This window comes from Schistocerca cancellata, chromosome 5, assembly GCF_023864275.1.
Source record: "Schistocerca cancellata isolate TAMUIC-IGC-003103 chromosome 5, iqSchCanc2.1, whole genome shotgun sequence".
In the NCBI taxonomy this organism is placed as follows: Eukaryota; Metazoa; Arthropoda; class Insecta; order Orthoptera; family Acrididae; genus Schistocerca; species Schistocerca cancellata.
This window is the reverse complement of record NC_064630.1, coordinates 85,015,674-85,036,272: the sequence shown is the minus strand read 5'-3', so window position 1 is coordinate 85,036,272 and position 20,599 is coordinate 85,015,674. Positions and strand designations below refer to the sequence as shown.

Sequence of the window (20,599 nt, the reverse complement as noted above, 5' to 3'; positions counted from 1 at the left end):
ACCCAAGCGCACACTGCCATGGCCACGGCAAGGCTGTTTAGTCTGGGCAGTACAAGCGACTATATGCTGAGACCGCCACTTGGGCTGTCCTTGGTGCTTCTGTTGACTGTTTTGCCTTCGTGCCATTTCAACAACCGACTACAGGGGTACGCAGTATATCAGAAAAGCCGCGCCCTCTCGCGGGCCGCGGCACTGACCACGGGCAACGCCAACGCCTGGGCTCAGCAATTTCATCGCCGGGCACCGACGTGCCACCTCACGCTCTTAAGCAGGGGCGGGCAGGAATCCCGCACGTGTGCGGTGCACTTGCACGCGTGCAGTTAACAGGTGTTCTGCGTGCACACGGGGGCAAGCTGGCCACCCGCTTATCCCCCCCCACCATACCTTCTGTCCGCTCCTTCCTCTGCAATGTGTTTTGTTTCCTAGCTTGCTTTATTGAATGTAGGAATAAGATTAGTAGTAGTAGTAATGCTTGAAAGATACCGTGGTTTGAAAGAGTACCTATTACCTAAGATACGTTTTATTTAATTATCACAGGTGGAGTGGAACAAAATAAGTTAGTAGGAGTGCTTGAAAGATGTCCTGTTTTGAAAGAGTACCTATTACCTACGATACGTTTCATTTAATTATCACAGGTGGAGTGGAACAAAATTTCTACATACAGACAAACGCAAGCAGTTACTTAAATTTTCATCACTGATGTTTGCTCTTAACCGACACTTACTAATTCAGCAAATGGTTTTTCAGCTCTCGCTGTATTAAGCTCGTACCGCTGGGCTATTATTGTTGTCGTCCTGAAAAATTGAAAACGGTGCTCCATAAAATGTTAAATCAGTTACATGAGAGACATGACGAAAGGAAGTCGCAGATCTCTCGTGACCACAGGAACTATGACAGATTCATCTAGTATCGTCAGATCGCTCTTCTTAAGCTCGGTCAATTTCCCCATCCTCTCAGAATCCGACAATAAATTGTACTCGTCCTTGTGAAATTTGTTATAATGGCCTTCAATACTAAACTTCCGCTGACCAGCGAGAATACTGCCACATATTAAACATTTTTAATTTTTACGTTTTTGCACAAAGAAAAAATGATTCTCCCATTACTTTTTAAAAGATAGCAAATCTCAACTTCTCTGCATTTTCCGGTTCTTGAAATACAACGTTGAGTACGCAGTGGTCGCTACGCATCAACGTCCGCAGCTTAGCCTGGTACTACACTGCCGCAACCTGCCGGCTGTCGCCACTGCCTCAGTCGACGATTGCACGCGAGCAGCACACGTGCAGCGCTGTGCGCTCATGAGCCGCGTGCGTTTGCCCGCCCCTGCTCTTAGCAACGGGGACTCAGCACGGTCGCTGCTATACTCCATTCACCGAAAGAAGAGACGTACTGTAAACACGGCAAGGCGCGTGACCACAGCGCTGCCGTCGAGGGGTGTACAAGGCAGGGGCGTCACAAAATAAAAAATGAAAGTCGTGTTTTTGATAATTTGGCACCTGAATATGAACAAGTGATCCGAGAACTACCTTCCGACACCTTTTTTTTCATTACATTAAAATTTATTGTCACTTAATAAGAGAAATATTTAAGCTTTCAGGAAAAGTTGTTTTTCGCGTTACTCTATATTTATCACGCCATAACTCCTAAACTGTGTGTCGCACATCAAAATGGTTTTATAATTGCCTTCAGCACTATATGTTGATGACGTCTGCAAATTTTCTGCCCAATAGAGTCAGTAATAGTGAAGTAATAAATTAAAATCTCACGTCTGATGCAGAATTTTTACCAAATCATCATCCGAAATATAGTAAGCGACAAACTTTTCCCCTTTAAATTTTTTTGTGGGGGTGCACGCGAGAAAAGTTTCAGAAAGGTTTGAATTTAATTTTGTAGTTTGTTCGAATGCGATGGGTGCAACCGTTTGTCCTTTATGAGCGATGCATTGTGCGGTTCGCAGGCGCGGCGCTTTGTCAGTGTGGCCGCCTCAATTGCAGGTGCGAGCTCGTCAGTGGGTGTTGTACAGCGGCGATTTCAGGATATCTTAAGTTCATCTGTAAAGACGCTTGAAAGACTAGTTGTTGATTATTAGAGTAAGTATATGTGTTTGTAGTCACGCTGAGCATTCACTGTTTATGTGCGTATCCAATAGCATCGCATGGTTTCTTATTTTATATATTCACTTATTTCATTAGCATCACATACGGCTGTCCTCATTATGTCAGCCACGGATTCAGCGAGCGAGGTCCACGTGTCAGTTCTGAGTCAACCAAAGAAGCGAGCAAAGAAGAAATCATTAAGTTCTTCTGAGAAGCACATGGTGCTTGATGTGTATAAAACGGAACTGTTACATCCAGAGCAGTCGATGAGTGACATTCTTTCGAAAACAGCTGCAGCTACAGGTGTTGGACGCTCTTCAGTGTATCGTGTGATAAGTGAGTACAAGGCCACACACTCTTTGAAGTCTCCCAAGAAAGGAATATTACGACAGAAACTTTCTGAAAGTGTCGATGACTTCGATAGAAATGCGATACGAAGGAAAGTACACGATTTTTTTTTCGTAAGGAATTGCCAACAATTGACAAAGTGCTTACAGTCGTGAACGTAGATGCAGATATGGGCAATTTTCGGAGAACTACATTTTATAAGTTATTGAGAGAAATGAATTTCAAATATGTCCGGCGTGGGCGCGATAGCATGCTAAAAGACAGGGATGACATCATTTTATGAAGGCGGCGTTATCTTTGAACCATTAAACGGTTGAGAGATAAAGGCAGACCCATTTACTATCTGGACGAGACGTGGGTGAACGCAGGACATACCCGAAGTTACGTCTGGGTAAATGACTATAAATTCCTCAAAACAAGCGTTTCTGTACGGATTTTCCACCGGAAGCAAGGGCCCATCAGGTAAAGGGAAACGTCTGATTATCGCACACATTGGCAGCAAAGCAGGGTTCGTTGAAGGATGTTTGTGGACTTTCGAATCCAAGAAAAGTGGAGATTATCATGAGGAGATGGGCGCCGAAACCTTCGAGATGTGGTTTCAAGATGTTCTTCCTCGGCTTCAGGAAAATGCAGTTATTGTTCTCGATAACGCGCCGTACCATTCTCGGAGAAAAGAAAAAAATCCCAATGCGAATTCCAATAAGCACGAAAAATTTAAAAACATTGATTTCGAAGACGGTATGTCGAAGAAATAACTTTAAGATATAGTTAAAAATCACAGAACAACGCACAACGAATAAGCAATAGATGTAATGGCGAAGAATGCAGGGAAAACTGTTCTCAGAATTCCTCTGTACCACTGTAAATTAACTCTTTGATGCACAGATTTTATGTTTAATTAATTTTTTAATAAAACATGCATTTTCTATGTCTGGTGGGGTTGCTAATAAAGGAAAACATGAATTAAAATTTTTTATTGTATTGATTTTGGTTTTAGATGGTGGTATATATAATATACCACCATGCCACTTAGGGCCGTACCTAAAGTTTTTGAGATATCTTGGTTTGTGCTTGTAACTCACCTTTAAATTCTACTCTAAGCAGTAATAATTAGTATAATTAATGTAAAATAATTTTATTTCTGGCAATTGGTCATTTACAATACAAAATCAAATTACAAACCTTACAAATAAAATATGTTTCTTATTCCTTTTTGTGAAAATCTTGAAAGCACCTTTTTGTTTTGCTAAGGCACAAAGGCACTTTGCATTCAGCGCACATCCAGAAAGTGCGCACTTGCTTCTTTTTTGTACTGCATTTCGCACAACGTCTGGCGGTAGTACGCTCTGGCTGGTGGGATGAATTGTCGAGACGCTGGCGTGAGGAAACATATGGCTTGTTTTTCTTTACGTGGACTTGACTCTCATGAAGTCTAGATGGCCTCAATGGTGTTTTCTGGGTTACTAAGCTTTGCAGGATACTCATCCTGAAGACTTTGGCAGTCATTTTTTCTCTATCGCCTAGTTCCTTCCAAATTATATAGCTGTTGACGATACTGACATCAAGCAGGTGAAAGAATATTCGGTGCCACCACTTTTTACTTCTCCGGCTTATTTCATATGATTTTTTCAGTTGGTCGAACTTGTCGACATTGTTCATGTGTGCATTGTAATCCATCACTGCTTGAGGACAAGGTAGCTCTATGCGTGAACCATCTCTTTCACGGCGAGTCACTGTAGTAACTTCAGGACTGTGAAAATTTGAAAGGAGATGAACAGCTCTCTTATCTTTCCACTTCAAGTAGAGGATGCCACAGTTGCTGACCCTCCAGTCAAATTCACCTCTGCTTAATTCTTTGTCTGTTTTTAATTTGGGTAAATGTTTCCTTGTTGGTTGAACTGTCCCACAGGCATATATGTTTCTCTGCTGTAAACCAGCCAACAAGTTATAGCTATTGAAATAGTTGTCGAAATAAAGATAATGGCCTTTATTTACGAGTTCAGAGGACAAACTCAGCACTACATGCTCCCCAAGGCCTGTTTGCACTGTGTCACCTACTTTTCCGGTGTAAATATCAAATTTCAAGTTGTAAGAGGTCTTGTCACACAGCATCCACACTTTGTAACCACGCTTTATGGGTTTATCTCTCATGTATTGTTTCATACTGTTGCGGCCTTTGAATTTGATCATTGACTCATCAATTGCTAGGTGTTTGCTGGGTTGGTAACACTTGGAAAAAGATTCAGATAGTATCTTGATCACTGGTCGCAGCTTGTACAGTTTGTCATAACCTGGGTGTCCTTTTTCTGGATGCAATGTGTTATCATTCAGATGAATGTTCCTCAGTAACCATCCAAACCGATTTACTGCCATCAGAGATGCAATATAACGATCATGAAGTTCTGGGGCACTAGACCAGTAGTCTCTGTATGCTGGCATACGCTTTATACCCATCAAAATGTTGATTCCCAGGAAAGTTCGTATTTCATTGTCAGTTGTTGGAGTGAAAGACTTGCCAGATTGCGTCGCATATAAATTTGTTTGGAAAACGATTAGCTCAACTAGCTCTTTTGGAAATATTTTTTCGAATATATCGATAGGTTCTGGATCATCAATGTCCCTAATAAAAGCACTTGGTCCTGATTCACTGTCGAACTGCATTCCTGAGGTAGCATTGAATTGTTGTCCCCAAGTTGGCGCTGTGTCAGCAGCGCGTTTTGGCGGAGTGGACTCACTTTCTTCCTCGCTCTCTGAAACTTCGCCTTCAGACGACACAATAGCCTCCGCAACAATGCTTGCTTCATAATCAGATTCGTCATCTGTGGTGTCAACAGTGGAATCCTCGTCTGATGGAATTTCACACAATAATCGTTCGATTTCTTCATCTCGTAAGCCTCTTCTTGACATTTTCATTTTCAAACAACAGCCTGAATCCAAGTAAAGAATACGTAAGCAAAACAAAATGGAGAAAGAGCTAAAATAAGTCACAACACAATTAAAAACTAAACTTTGTAGCGGAGGATTTCGAATTTTATACTAGGAAACGAAATGCAATAGAATACTGCTACATGCACGGTGGTACAAATAATATACCACCAAAATAAATTGTATATAAATAACGGAAGATTGTGCATATGAATGTATACATGGGTTCATACCGTAGCTGTGACGTCCAAGATATGGAAAAAACACAGGCGCAACAAGAAATTCGTTATAAACCACTATTCACACGCAAAAACCATGCACAACTCAGCACGCAGCTTTCACAGTTGTAATCTATGCAATTCTTGGCGGGAACTGATTCCTTATAGGCAGTGAGTGCCATCTGTCTGATAAGTAGAGAACTAGGTGAGCATATTAGAGTGGTGGTCGTGCAGTTAAACCACTGTGCAAAGAGCCAAGAAAATTTTCAAAAGGTGGTATACTATGTATACCACCGTGCTCCAAAGAGTTAAACGCCATCGAGTTAGTGTGGGCCAGAATCAAAGGCTATGTTGCAGCGAAAAACAAAACATACAAAATGCCGGAAGTACTGCTATAAGAAGCAGAGGATTGGAACAAGTGCATCCTCCACGTCGTAGAAAAAGTGGAAACTCAAATGTGGAAATTAGACTGCATTATAGAGGAGAGAGAGGAGCGGTTTGTTATAAACCTCAATGAAAACAGTTCAAGTTCGACAGAGTGAACCTTATTTCGTCGTTTATCATTATTATTATTATTATTACTGGTATTATTGTTAAAATTAACAATTAATTATGTTTGAATGGAGCGTTTTGTTAGCAACCTGAATGAAAGAAATCTGCTTCGACAGAATGAACTCAGTTTAACATTATATTAACATTATTGTTAAATTTATTTCGTACATTGTTGCCCAGGTTTCTCACAGTCCGCTGTGACAGCTCGGCAGCCAGCCGAACGCCGCCAGCTGCAAAGCGTGCGCCAAGGATTTTCCACACCCCTACGTATCACGTGAACACCGAATGCTTTCTCTGGAAACGAGCGTAGTCGCTCACGTGACACTGTTTATGTTTCGTCCCAGCTCTCGGTGAATAGACTATAGGCAGCCTCGGGAAGAAGTCGGAGAGATTATAAAACTCTCGCCACTAAATGACTGTAGACTGAGCCTCCTGGCGCTCACAGGATCTCCACTCCCCCCCCCCCCCCCTCTTCGCTCGAGCCCCTGATAACAGCGTGACTCCACTCAGGTCGTAACAGATGCAACTGAAAATAAAAATTTATTATCGATACAGAAACGCATGTAGAGTCCAAGTGAACCTACGAAAGATGAAATGGCTCTGAGCACTATGGGACTTAACTTCTAAGGTCATCAGTCCCCTAGAACTTAGAACTACTTAAACCTAACTAACCTAAGGACAGCACACAACACCCAACCATCACGAGGCAGAGAAAATCCCTGACCCCGCCGGGAATCGAACCCGGGAACCCGGGCGTGGGAAGCGAGAACGCTACCGCACGACCACAAGATGCGGGCACCTACGAAAGATGAAATGGCTCTGAGCACTATGGGACTTAACTTCTAAGGTCATCAGTCCCCTAGAACTTAGAACTACTTAAACCTAACTAACCTAAGGACATCACACACATCCATGCCCGAGGCAGGATTCGAACCTGCGACCGCAGCAGTCGCGCGGTTCCAGACTGTAGCGCCTTTAACCGCTTGGCCACTCCGGCCGGCTACGAAAGATGATTTCGATGCTATTCTAACAAGGGAAACTCCCCATCGCACCCCCCCCCCCTCTCAGATTTAGTAGTAAGGTGACCCAGTAGATAGCCCGTCAAAAACTGAACACAGATCAAGCATGAAAACGGGGGAAAGGTGTACTGAATTGTGAAAAAAAAACGAATTAGAAGCAATGGACGGCCCAAAACCAGGAACTGCAATAAAGAGCAGCTAAACCAGCAATGGCGTCGTGGGTAAGTAAGTGATCATGGTGTTGGACAGCCAAACGGACGGGCCTTTGTAATGTCCCCACAGCAAATACCCTCTACCACGCACCAATTAATCATTTTCAATCAAACCATCCACATTCATTCACTTTGGAAAAGTTATCTGATCTGATTTTCTCGTAATATAAGCGGCGACAGCTCGTAGACGCCAAAGTATTTTCTAGTGCATTTATTCTTTGAAATAACAGAGACGCATATATGCATTCTCCATGATTGTTAAGAGTGGTAACTAGCACAGCTTCTGGAGTATCTGTTGAGGGATTGACGTGTTTCTGAGGGATACATATTCTGCTTTTCTTCTCGCTAAAGCGAGCCAAATAACATTTGTGCCGCTAGCAGTTTGTTTTGAAGAGAAAGAGATTGAAAAAGGAAAATAATTAAGACGTGGAATCACCAGAGATCTGGACATGTACTGGAGATGGATTTAATACACGATTTCCTCCATAAATAAGGTTTGTGACTTTTTTGTTCTGGAGTGAATGAACGAATGAGTTTTTTCTGAATCATTTGTTGATCACGTTGGCCCTGTAATTACTGGGGAAGTTTCAGCTGTGTCGAAGAGAGCCTGCAATCACCGAGTCTGTGTTAAATCGTCCAAAAAGGCATCGTACACATCTGGAATTCGCATTCTTTCGTAAAAAGAACAAATTGTTCAAACGATTGATTCTACCGACTGACTGCAGTGTTTAACAGTAATAGTAATGAAACGTCCCCTTTCAACAATTTATACAAGACTGTGCTTAAACTGACACACAATATTTTTAGCGCAACGCAACCTGACTTTCAAAAATCCCTACAAAAGAATGGCCCTGACTAACATTAACCTATACGTTTCACAAATCACTTACCTCACAAATATCTTGATTACTCGATCTACTGCAATACAGCGAGCGCCACTACTGCCAGCTAAATAAAAGATTCAAACTACAGAAGGCACTAACTACTGATAGGCATAGTTAGCAAATGAAAGATTTTGACAGAGAACAAACAATGTATCTACCTTAATAGTGTTGAAAAATCATAATATACATAGCAGTTCATGACATCCAGTCTTACAAATTTCAAAACTCCGCCATTTCTCTCCCCACATCCACCACTGCTGGCGGCTCACCTCCAACTGCGCAACGCTACGCACTGTTCACATCCAGCTGCCCAACACTACAATGGCGAATATTACAACAATGCCACCCAGCCACAGACTGCACACAGCACAGCCAGTGATTTTCATACAGAGCGCTATGTGGCGTTACCAATAAAAAAACCTAAACAGCCTACTTACAAAGCCCCCATGCTCCCCACAAAAAATTTTACAAATTGTTTTGGGCAGTGGCCAATAATGATTTGATAAAATTTTTCATAATTACAATAACAAAGAAATCAAATGCACACACTTATTGATACAATGTTGGTCAAAAGCTAAAATTTTCTCACAGTCCATAAAGACAGTCCTGATCATTCATCACAGTAAAATTGCAGTGTTTTTCTCAAAGTCTGAGCAGTAAAAGAAAATGCACACGGAAGTAGTGGAATTCAATGCAGTCTTGAAGAAGTAGTGTTGTCCTTCCAACAGAAAGACAGTGCGGACTCTTGACATGCAGACAGGTAATGGTCCACAACAGAGCAAACCCACAGCAGAGTCAGTCGAAGTTTTGAAGAATATTGGTAGGTAGGTCATCACAGAGTAGACCCACTGTAGTCCTTGTAGAGATGTCCAGCAGCCATCTGCTGCGACTGTGCAGGTGCACAATCACCATCGAAGAGTCTTGCAGAGAAGATAGCAAGTCCATAAACCACCACTTGTGCACGCACAAAGTTTTTGGAATTGTCCTTAGAAGTCTTGCAGACAATGTAGCAAGTCCATAAACCACCACTTGTACACTCACGAAGTTTTTGGAATTGTCCTTAGAAGTCTTGCAGACAATATAGCAAGTCCATAAACCACCACTTGTACACTCACGAAGTTTTTGGAATTGTCCTTAGAACCAGCAATGCTGTTATCCAGTCCCTTGCTGAATTAGTAACACACATGCAAACTCTAACAGTCCCAACTTCTCACATATTGTGCATTACTATGACCAACAGAAATGTGTGCAGTGAAATGAATGCTTACAAGTTACTTAATTTGATGAACTGGTGTCAATTACAATATTATAACATGAGAATACAATTACAAAGGTACAAAATACATCATTAAAAACATAACAATACAGATAACATTTGTAGTAATACAGGCTTTACAAAAGAATAGAAATAACATATACATCAGTGTTACAGGAATTATGACATGAGTACATACATAAAAGATCAGAATAACTTTCAAAACATCAATTTCACACATGAGCATTAAAACAAAACAGAATAAATAATGTCTAAACATCTTTACAAAGAAAATAACATATTATCAGAAAAATTCTACAACATAGCTCTCATCAGCTAAACACATAAAGACAGGAAAAAGACAAATAAACAAGGGTACATAAACACATAGTGGGATAACACAAGGAAAGGACAGGTTTTGTTTTATTGCAGTATTTTGCAAACAAAATTTTCTTTGCTTCTTGGAGATCTCCTTTCATTCATCATTATTCCCAAAAAGTCCTATCTATACCTCCTTCCTGTATTCTATTCATATTTCTTTCAAAATAATTATTTCTGATTGTACAATACCCATTTTGGCCCAAATCTTTTTCATATAACTTCGCAATGCATTCTTTACCTATTCTCCATAGTCAGTTTCTTATATAGTCTAGCCCTCTTAAGCTAACTTAAACCTACTGAGCTCAGATGCTAAACTAAGGGACGAGACAATGCAGCAGCACATAACAAATTAACGCAAACAGCAATGAAAAAAATGCAGATTTGTGAAGCAAGCAGAATTATAGAAATTAGCAAAGCAATTGCAATATTACAACTAATATAAGGCAATGTGCAGCAAACAAGAAAAAGAAATCAGTAGTAAACTGGCTTAGAAGAGTAACACAAAGTCAAATTCAGTAACACTATGCCTGGCAAACAGCAGCAGCAAATGAAATAACTTATATCTAAACATGACATAGCTCAAGCAGAAAAATTATTAGACTAAAGACAACAGTGCAGACAAGGGAAATGTATATTCACATCTTAATGTCTATGTAATTAAAGTGGTGCACCACAAGAAGTTATTCTACAAAAAAAATTACAAAGTAGTTGAAAAGAAAATTCCGTATGCAATTCCTGTGAAGGGAAATGTCTTTGTGCTCCCCCATTTTTGGGAAATGTATTACAAAATTAGTATTTACTGGATCTGTAGACAGAAAATATTTATATTAGTACATCTATAAAATTCTATTTTAACCAATGCTGCAGTGGAGCTAGATACTAGATATTAAAGAAAATGAGCAAATATGTACAAAGGAAGGCATGAAACATCATTCATTAGCCATATGGCATTTCGTAAGGTAGTAAAAAAAATCTCTCAACTAGAAAGAAAGTAGTCATAATCAGGTGTATAGACATAAAAATATTTCTCGTCATTTCTTCAGGCATTGCAGTAAATATCATAAATTAAGAGCTCCACAGTGTTATCATGTTTTCAAGTTTGAGGGTGTAGTATTTACAATGCCTTCTACAAAGGAATGTCAATAGTGAGGATAATGGCCTCTTTTTTTTTCTTCTCCACCTGTGCCTCTGATGGGCACACACTAATGGCTTTTTTCCAGGCGTCCGTCGCGCAGCTGGGTGCCCACGACGCATTACGCGAAAGTGTGGTCACTTAACTTTCTTACCGAAATATTTATGACAGCAGTTTCCGCTACAGTGACAGTCTCATATAAAAATATTTCAGAGGTCAAGAATTTGCGTTACAAATCTGTAGAAACAAAATCCTATTTATATAACAGTGTCCAAAAAATAATCGTCGGCATTGTAATACATTCACGCATTTACATACATTTCATAATTCTTAAAGTACGATTCTTGGTTTCCAACAGCCTTTTTCACAAACCAGAGTCCCTAACCACTACTCATTATTCCTTACCTTAGTCGTCGACACTTCTTCAATATTTCATCATAACAGATACGTAGCATAATCAAATAACTCATATAGCATCAGCTTATAGATCATAAACATACCGCAACAGCGTAATACACAAAGTCATCATAATAATAACATCATAACACCTCAGTCAACTCTCAAAATCGTCGTAGCTTCCTCCAATAATTTCAAAACCTAAAAAAAATTCTCTGCTCATGTCAAAAGTGTCATCTGCCTCAAACATACTTCAAAAACCGTGATCCCATACCAAATATATCATTCAAAGCTCTCATAATATCACAATGGGTCCGAAAAAATATGAACAGATCACAAAGTACATACAAAATACAATTTCATAAGTGTGAAGTTACCCAACTGTGTAATTGCGTAAACATCTCTCACTGACGTAGTAAAAAAAGTTTATCTCTCAGTTAAATGATCAGATAACCACAAAAAAAAGATAGCCGTGTAATTTATGTGTTAGAGGAATATGGTACCGATGTGTAAAGTTGTATAAGCAAATACCATATTAGCTAGGGCTCCTTGTGCTTGCCAAACACATAGTACACAAAGTAGGCGTGTACCCCCCTGAGGATTAATGTAATTATACCCTCAGGTGTTACAGATTACAAGAATGGAATGAAATGTATTACGGAAAACCTTTGTATCATTGTACTGCAAATATCTTTAAAAATAAATGATTTAAGTACAAAAGTAATCACTCAAATACGTGTCCTGTAGCACTAAATGTGCGTCTTGCTGTAAGATAATCTCTGTGGAAGTGTCGTAGTTATTGTCCTCTGAAAGCTAAGTTCTGCAGAAGTCAATGTACTTACCTCATGATAAACAAAAGTGAAATGCTTTGCGTATAGATATCTTAGTTATTACGCTTATTGTTGTGATGAAGAAATTACTGTGCTGTAACGTATTGTTGTGCTACGGAAAAGGGTGTCTCATTGTAGCTATACCACAAAAGTTACTACTAAAACATGTTTTACTTTCCAGAATAATACAGAAAAACTGTGCAGATATGAAACAGAAACACCGCAAAAGCAACATTGTAAATTGTCACCCATTAGTAGCGTCGTGATAAAATCGTGTAGCTGTCACATAAACTAACCACTGTCTCATCTGGTATCTAACAGAAAGTACCTTAAATCCAGAATGTATTTTCAAGTAAACCAAAATGTTGCATTAGAATCTCATTAGCAGTACCAGTATATGTTCTAAGTATGTGAGCTTTATAGTCGTTACGTAATCGTGCAACTAACAAGCAAGAATGTACACACACAATAACACTGTGTCGTCTGTTCGCAATAGCAATGCATTCGTAATTTCTGTTTAAATAAGTTCTCTTGGTTCTTGACTGGATATTTAACTTCAAACATTGTTGCATGGTAACAGTTTCTAAGTCTGACAATGCATAGTAGAAATGTGAAGTGAAAAGTTTTATGGCAAAGACAAAGTTAAAAAGCAGATTATCTCTCAATAAACGGTTTTACATGTGAAATATGGTGCAATCTTTTACTCTTCCTAGTACCCAGAGGTTCAACTTGAACGGAATTATCATGTGGTATACGTCGGTAAAGAATACTGGAATTTTTCACAAGGTTAGCGCCTATGTTATTTTTCTCTGAGCCAGCGGGCGCACGTGGCTGCCTGCGGTGCGAGTCATTGTCTGTTTCTTTGTTGGCGCGCGTTGTTATTGAGATTTGGAGGTCTAACTTCTACAAATTCACCTTGCCCAGAGGGCCCAGCCCTGTTTAAATCCCGCCAGTTCTGATGAAATTCAGGTCTGTCGTTTTGTCGGTAGTTGACATAGTTTCTTGTTTGTTGGTCATGTGGTGGAGAATTTCTCCCGGAATCGTAACTGCGCGCTGAACTGTTGCGTCTGACGTTATTCTGTCTCCCGTAATAATGATAGTTCTGGTTACCATATTGTCTGTTTCTGTGATTGTCTCTGTCATATTCATTACTATGGAAATGCGATCTTTCTCTGTAACTGTTACTCTGTCAGTGGTTGTCATATGGGTGGTGTCTGTTTTGTTCACGATTTACGTTGTAAGAATAGCCTTGACGTGTCCAGTTATTATTTCTGTCCTTGCGGAATTGTGACGGAAGTGACCTGTAATTGTTGTGCTTCTGTTTTTGCGTTCCGCGATTTTCAGTGTCAATTTCCAATTCTTGTAAGAGTCCCTGAAAAGCTTCAATGTCGTCTTTGCAACGTCCTGCTAAAATAATATGTCGTAAATGTTCAGGCAGTTTGATTAAGCAAATGCGGATGAGTTCTGAGGGGCTGTATGGATTTGAAAGATACTGATTCTTATGCAACATGTCTTCAAAAAATTTCATAAGACTAGAAAATTCGGATTGTTCGAAACGTTTCATCATAATGATGCTATGTTTTACTCGGTCTTGTGTAGCTTGAGACCAATACGCTGAGAGGAAGGCATGATAAAATTCTCCTTCAGTGTGACAATCGTGAATGACCGATCGCATTCTTACAGCTAGTTCATTCTCCAAGTAGCCACACATAAATTCTAACCTGTGCTCCAATGACCAGTTGGGAGGAAAACAATGAGAAAATTGATGAAGCCATGCTTGTGGATGAATGTTGTTGTCAGAATTCTTAAATGTTTTGAATTTACGTGTAGTAATAAACAGCTTATAGTCGAAATCATCGTGTCGGCGAGTCGCACATCGCTCATTGTTACTTCGTTTCGGCGGTTCCATCTCAAAATCCAATGCGCCTTGCCAATTTCTTTCATAATTTCCGAAGTGTCCTGTGTTATTATTTTGTGGTTGTTCCGTATTTCTATGTCCCTCTTCCTGTACTGGAGCGCGAGTGTCCTCTGAAATATGTAATTCTTGTATTACCTGCGTCAACTGATCTTGTACTTCCCGGATTTCTCTTTTGTACTGTGTATTGATTTGATTTTGATTTTGTTTGAATTTTCTAATTTGTTCATACTCTTCTGTGTCAGTGAAGGCTATGGGTCTTGTGTCATTCAGATCATCATCTACCTTTGTAGGTAAGTTAGTGACCTGATCGAAAGTTCGGCTACTTTCTCTGATAGTGAACACATTTCCTCAGTGTGTTTTTCTGAACCAAGTTTCAGAGTGTCCATTCGTGTTGAAATCGAATCTACTGTGTCCTTTAAGTTTTCCTGAGTTTTTGCAAGTTGCGTAACCGAATCGGTAGATGCAACTGAGTCAATTTTAGCCCACAAGGTCTCATGATTTTCATGAATAATGGTTCGCAGATCTTTTATGGCTGCTTCGTGATTCTGTAATGCATTTTCGTGCCGCGAAAAAATAGGTTGAAAATGCTCACAAATTTGTGTTTTTACGTCATTACAGACTTTTTGACATTTCGATTCAATGTTATGTAACTCAGTAGTTAAATCTTCACGTGTTTGTTCAAGTGTGTTGTCTAACTTCCGAAGATTTTGTTCCATTGTGTCTAACTGTTGCTGTGTTTGTCTCTGCTGCTGTTCCATTGTGTTTAACTTTTGAAGCTTTTGCTGTGTTTGTCTCTGATTTTGTTCCATTGTGTCTAACTTTTGAAGATTTTGTCCCATTTGTCTCTGATTTTGTTCCATTTGTTGCATTAATTGCAATAATAATGTATTAGTGTCTGGAATCTGTTTCTCTATGCTTTTTGGCAGTGCATTTTCACCGGCAACATTCACATTTTGACAAGCAGAAAATGTGTCTTGACTCATTTGAGAAAACGGTGAGGACCCAAAACCTAAGTCTACAGTATTTGCAATATTGTGTTCTGTCATTTCGGATTCCTGAGGCGAGCTGTTGCCGACCGATCGATCGATAATGCTTCCTTGTTCACTACCTGTTTCACTGTCTACACCATTATTTGCCGCCCGCTCCATTTCCCTATGCACAATTACCAAATTACTACTTCGAATGTCTGTTAATTCACTACACAGTGGTGCTGATAAGCTACGCTCGTCGTCCCTATTATTTCTCAGTTTACTTTGAAGCCTAGTGTTACGTTTTTCACACGCCATTATTGTCACAATATTTCACACGATAACACAGAAAAACACAATTTGAAGAGCAAAAATAAGAGAACACATTAACATAGCACTGAAAATAATTTGTAGTTAATTGCAAGCGCAGCTGCGAAATACTTGGTGCAAATCTACATGCATGCCACAACTGTTTTACTGTACAACAATGAAATAGCTACACTGACACACAATATTTTTAGCGCACGCAATCTGACTTTCAAAAATCCCTACAAAAGAATGGCCCTGACTAACATTAACCTATACGTTTCACAAATCACTTACCTCACAAATATCTTGATTACTCGATCTACTGCAATACAGCGAGCGCCACTACTGCCAGCTAAATAAAAGATTCAAACTACAGAAGGCACTAACTACTGATAGGCATAGTTAGCAAATGAAAGATTTTGACAGAGAACAAACAATGTATCTACCTTAATAGTGTTGAAAAATCATAATATACATAGCAGTTCATGACATCCAGTCTTACAAATTTCAAAACTCCGCCATTTCTCTCCCCACATCCACCACTGCTGGCGGCTCACCTCCAACTGCGCAACGCTACGCACTGTTCACATCCAGCTGCCCAACACTACAATGGCGAATATTACAACAATGCCACCCAGCCACAGACTGCACACAGCACAGCCAGTGATTTTCATACAGAGCGCTATGTGGCGTTACCAATAAAAAAACCTAAACAGCCTACTTACAGTAAATGTAAAGATCTCTTACAGCAAGCCAGCCGCTGATTACCAAGACGAAGGACTCCACCAAAGATTATATTTGGCTGATTCTTTTTATCACTATATCACGTAATGAAATCTTATGTTAAAAACTATACATAGATAAAGGAGAGAGAGAGAGAGAGAGAGAGAGAGCGAATGAAAATAGAGATAATACTAATAATCCTCCATTAGTCTAATTTTTCGCCTGTCTTATCACGGATCAGCCAAGAAGTGGGAGGGCCTTACTTCACTGTATAGACTTATGTGTGAAGGTGGAGGGATCTTAAAGACAACAGATACACGTCTATACAGACAAGACATTACACAGAGATAGCGGCTAGCTGCATTGATCATCTATTCTTAGACCTTGTTCAAAACTTCCTCGTACTGTTTACTTGTATCCTTCCTCACAGCTTTATGAACTGGTCGTCCGGTCATTGAAATACACACATCAAAAAAAGTTCGCATTACCTCGGTTCCGAGAGTTCCGGAACCTGTACAGAAAATTGGAAGAGATAAGATAAACATCATTTCCGCTCTTTTTATGGCTCATGAAATCCACACATTGCATGTTGTACCACCATACAGCGAGACCTTCAGAGGTGGTGGTCCTTATTTCTGTACACACCGCTACCTCTAATACCCAGCAGCACGCCCTCCTGTATTGATGCATGCCTGTATTCGTCGTGGCATACTATCCACAAGTTCATCAAGGCACTGTTGGTCCAGGTTGTCCCACTCCTCAACGGCGATTCGGCGTAGATTCCTCAGAGTGGTCGGTGGATCACGTCACCCATAAACAGCCCTTTTCAACCTATCCCAGGCATGTGCGATAGGGTTCATGTCTGGAGAACATGCTGGCCACTCTAGTCGGGCGATGTCGTTATCCTGAAGGAAGCTGTTCACAAGATGTGTACGATGGGGGCGCGAATTGTCGTCCATGAAGACGAATGCCTCGCCAATATGCTGCCGATGTGGTTGCACTATCGGTCGGAGAATGGCATTCACGTATCTTACAGCCACCAGCGGCGTACATCGGCCCCACATAACGCCACTCCAAAACAGTAGGGAACATCCACCTTGCTGCACTCGCTGGATAGTATGTCTAAGGCGTTCAGTCTGACCGGGTTGTCTCCAAACACGTCTCCGACGATTGTCTAGTTGAAGGCATATGCGACACTCATCGGTGAAAAGAACGTGATGCCAATCCTGAGCGGTACATCCGGCATGTTGTTGGGCCCAACTGTACCGCACTGCATGGTGTCGTGGTCGTCCTCGCCATGGACGTCGGGAGTGAAGTTGCGCATCATGCAGCCTATTGCGCACAGTTTGAGTCGTGACACGACGTCCTGAGGCTGCACGAAAAGCATTATTCAACACGGTGCCGTTGCTGTCAGGGTTCCTCCGAGCCATAACCCTTGGTAGCTGTCATCCACTGCAGTAGTAGCCCATGGGCGGCCTGAGCGAGGCATGTCGTCAACAGTTCCTGTCTCTCTGTATCTCCTCCGTCTCCGAACAACATCACTTCCGTTCACTCCCAGACGCCAGGACACTTCCGTTGTTGAGTGCCCTTCCTGGCACAAAGTATGCGTACGCGATCGAACCGCGGTATTGACCGTCTGGGCTTGGTTGAACTACAGACAACACGAGCCGAGTACCTCCTTCCTGGTGGAATGACTAGAACTGATCGGCTGTCGGACCCCCTCCGTCTAATAGGTGCTGCTCATGCACGGTTGTTTACATCTTTGGGAGGGTTTAGTGAGATCTCTGAATAGTCAAAGGGACTGTCTCTGTGATACAATATCCACAGTCAACGTCTATCTTCAGGAGTTCTGGGAACCGGAGTGATGCAAAACTTCTTTTGATGTGTGCATTTGTTATCTTTCGTAGCCTTTGCAGTTGTCATACTCTGCATTGGTTACAGAATATGAGTCATGAGGTAAGACTACATTACCATTGCAAGTAAATGTGATGAATAGTGAGAGCAGGCGAGATACAACATAGACGTCGCAGAAATGAAAACAACAAATAAACGGATGCGAACAATGTTGCAACAAAGGAATTCAAGAGTCAAGACTTCCAAAATGGAACGCAACTTCAGAAACTTTAAAAACATATGTTTTGACAGGGTACAGAAAAACTGTGTGATTGCGAAATTGTTGCGTTCAATTGTTGCAGCTTATACGACAAACTATTATGTTTTCGTCGTCTCCTTGGGAGTGACCACATTCACATTCATACGAACTCCTGTATCGGGCAAGGTGGCATACCTCACTCTCTTACCAGTCGTACATATTAGGTCCGTCGATAAGAGATTCATATCATATGACACACGTACTGTCACTAATGCCGTGTATGACACACCAGACGTGTTTTCTGGTGGAGAATTCGGTTGACTTATCGCCTTGTCATCAAAGGTTTGCGGTACCCATTTGAAAGCCACCTGCTTTCGTCTGATAGTAGAGTAGTTCTACGTGGATACTCTGCAAATCACCTTTAAGTACCTGGCAGAGGATTCATCGAATCGCCTTCACAACAATTCTCTATTACTCCAATCTCGTACAGCGAGCGGTAAAACACGAACACCATCTTTCAGTGTGAGAACTGATTTCCCTTATTTTATTATGATGTGCAGAATCAACTGTCATTACAGGTCCCTACCGTACACCTCGCTGTAGCAAATGGACGTTACACCATGACACAGACACAAATTTGAATATAGCGAACAGCGAAAATAAAAAGAAATAAATAAAAATTGGCAGAGGGAGGTTTGAACACCGCTAAAAATTGGCGCGAGAGAGGTTTAAACACGGCTCGCCTTCTTCACAGTCCTACGCCATAACTACTTAACCATGACGCCATTTCTCTTCCGGCGCTGCTCTCTATTACACTTCTTGTTCTGGGAACGTTCACTGTTTCTGTTTTCCTTTTTTTTTTTTCCTTGTCCAGTACACCTTATTCCTGTTTTCATGCTTGATCTGAGTTTAGGTTTTGACGGGCCGTCCACTATGCCCTATTACCACTAAATCTGAGGGAGTCCGATGGGGAATTTCCCTAGTATGCAAATATTGCACCGGCCGCGGTGGCCGAGTGATTCTAGGCACTTCAGCCCGGAGCCGCGCGACTGCTACGGTCGCAGGCTCGAATCCTGCCTCGGGCATGGATGTGTGTGATGTCCTTAGGTTAGTGAGGTTTAAGTAGCTGTAAGTCTAGGAGACTGATGACCTCCGATGTTAAGTCCCATAGTGCTCAGAGCCGTTTGAACCATTTTTTGCAAACATTGCATCTTTTAAACTCTAATTTACAAATTTTGCTGCAAACTTTATGGGATTGTAGGTTTTCAAATTAGAATAGGATTCACTCCTTCAAATGCTCTACGTCACTAATCTTGATCGAATAAACTAATTTTCTAGTATTCTTTCGACTGAAGAATCCATGGATGTGATATCTGGAGATCGTTGAGGCCATTCAATAGTACCCTGCCTGCCAAACAATTCATCGAGGTTTTTTGTTTAAGAAGCGTCTCAAAATGACTCCATAATATGCGGGTGTTGCATCTTGTTGCCATATCAACTTTTCCTTAACCAAATGAAGATATTCAGAAAGTGGACTATTTTCCAGTTCTAGCCACCCTTTTTGAAGCACATCTAGGTACTTTTCTTAATTGACAGTACCGTTAAAAAATAAGGTCTGATTAGCCAACCTTGGAAAATTCATGCCCATACACTCACACCATGTTAGCTGAACTCTTGTCTCAATTACTGTAGAACCCCAATAGACACTGCTATCTCTGTTCGCTCTGCCATGCATCTTAAAAGTCGCTCCAAAGAATGTCTTTGTAAAACTTGGGATCGGCTTCTTTTCGGATTATGTACAACTCGCGGAATTCCATATACCTGTCCGGACCATCTTCATTTAGGCCTTAAAGCAAAGTAGGCCTAGATAGTCCCAATTTCATCCTTTTCTAACCCCTTCGTAGGCTTTTATTGCTGTCCCACACTCCTTGAACGCTTTTCTTTGAGTGTTCGACAGCATAAACCATTGCGTCGCGACATTAAGATTCTCTTCTGCAGTAACAGACTTCGGCCTACCTGAAAGAGGAAACTCCGCTGCCGACTCAGTCTCTTCAAATCTTAATTTCGATTTGCGAATACGACTTCCAGATAGAGGTGGTATGTTTGGAAAATGTCCCACAAACAAATCACAAACATCGCTATAATGACGGCCATGTTTCCAAAACACATACCTGTTGTTCTGTAGTTAACTGTCTATTCATTGTTTCTCAGGAACAACAAAAAACATAACCTCAAACTGCTAGTCTTAACTTACATATGGGCACCATGCACAAGTTCACATTTAACTACCACTATGCTATGCGAATCAAAGTTTAAGGATGTGGGGGTTGGGCAGCTTTGA

The 20,599-nt window shown here is 40.9% G+C and overlaps 1 protein-coding gene across 1 annotated transcript; it reads right to left on the bottom strand.

The window, feature by feature from the left end:
* Positions 1–4,281: 4,281 nt before the first annotated feature.
* Positions 4,282–5,351, bottom strand: LOC126188375 (piggyBac transposable element-derived protein 4-like). The gene is made up of 2 exons (XM_049929973.1): positions 4,457–5,351; positions 4,282–4,370 (listed from the first exon to the last, which is right to left on the bottom strand). The coding sequence occupies exons 1-2, from the start codon at positions 5,349–5,351 to the stop codon at positions 4,282–4,284; spliced, it is 984 nt and encodes a 327-aa protein (XP_049785930.1).
* Positions 5,352–20,599: the final 15,248 nt, after the last annotated feature.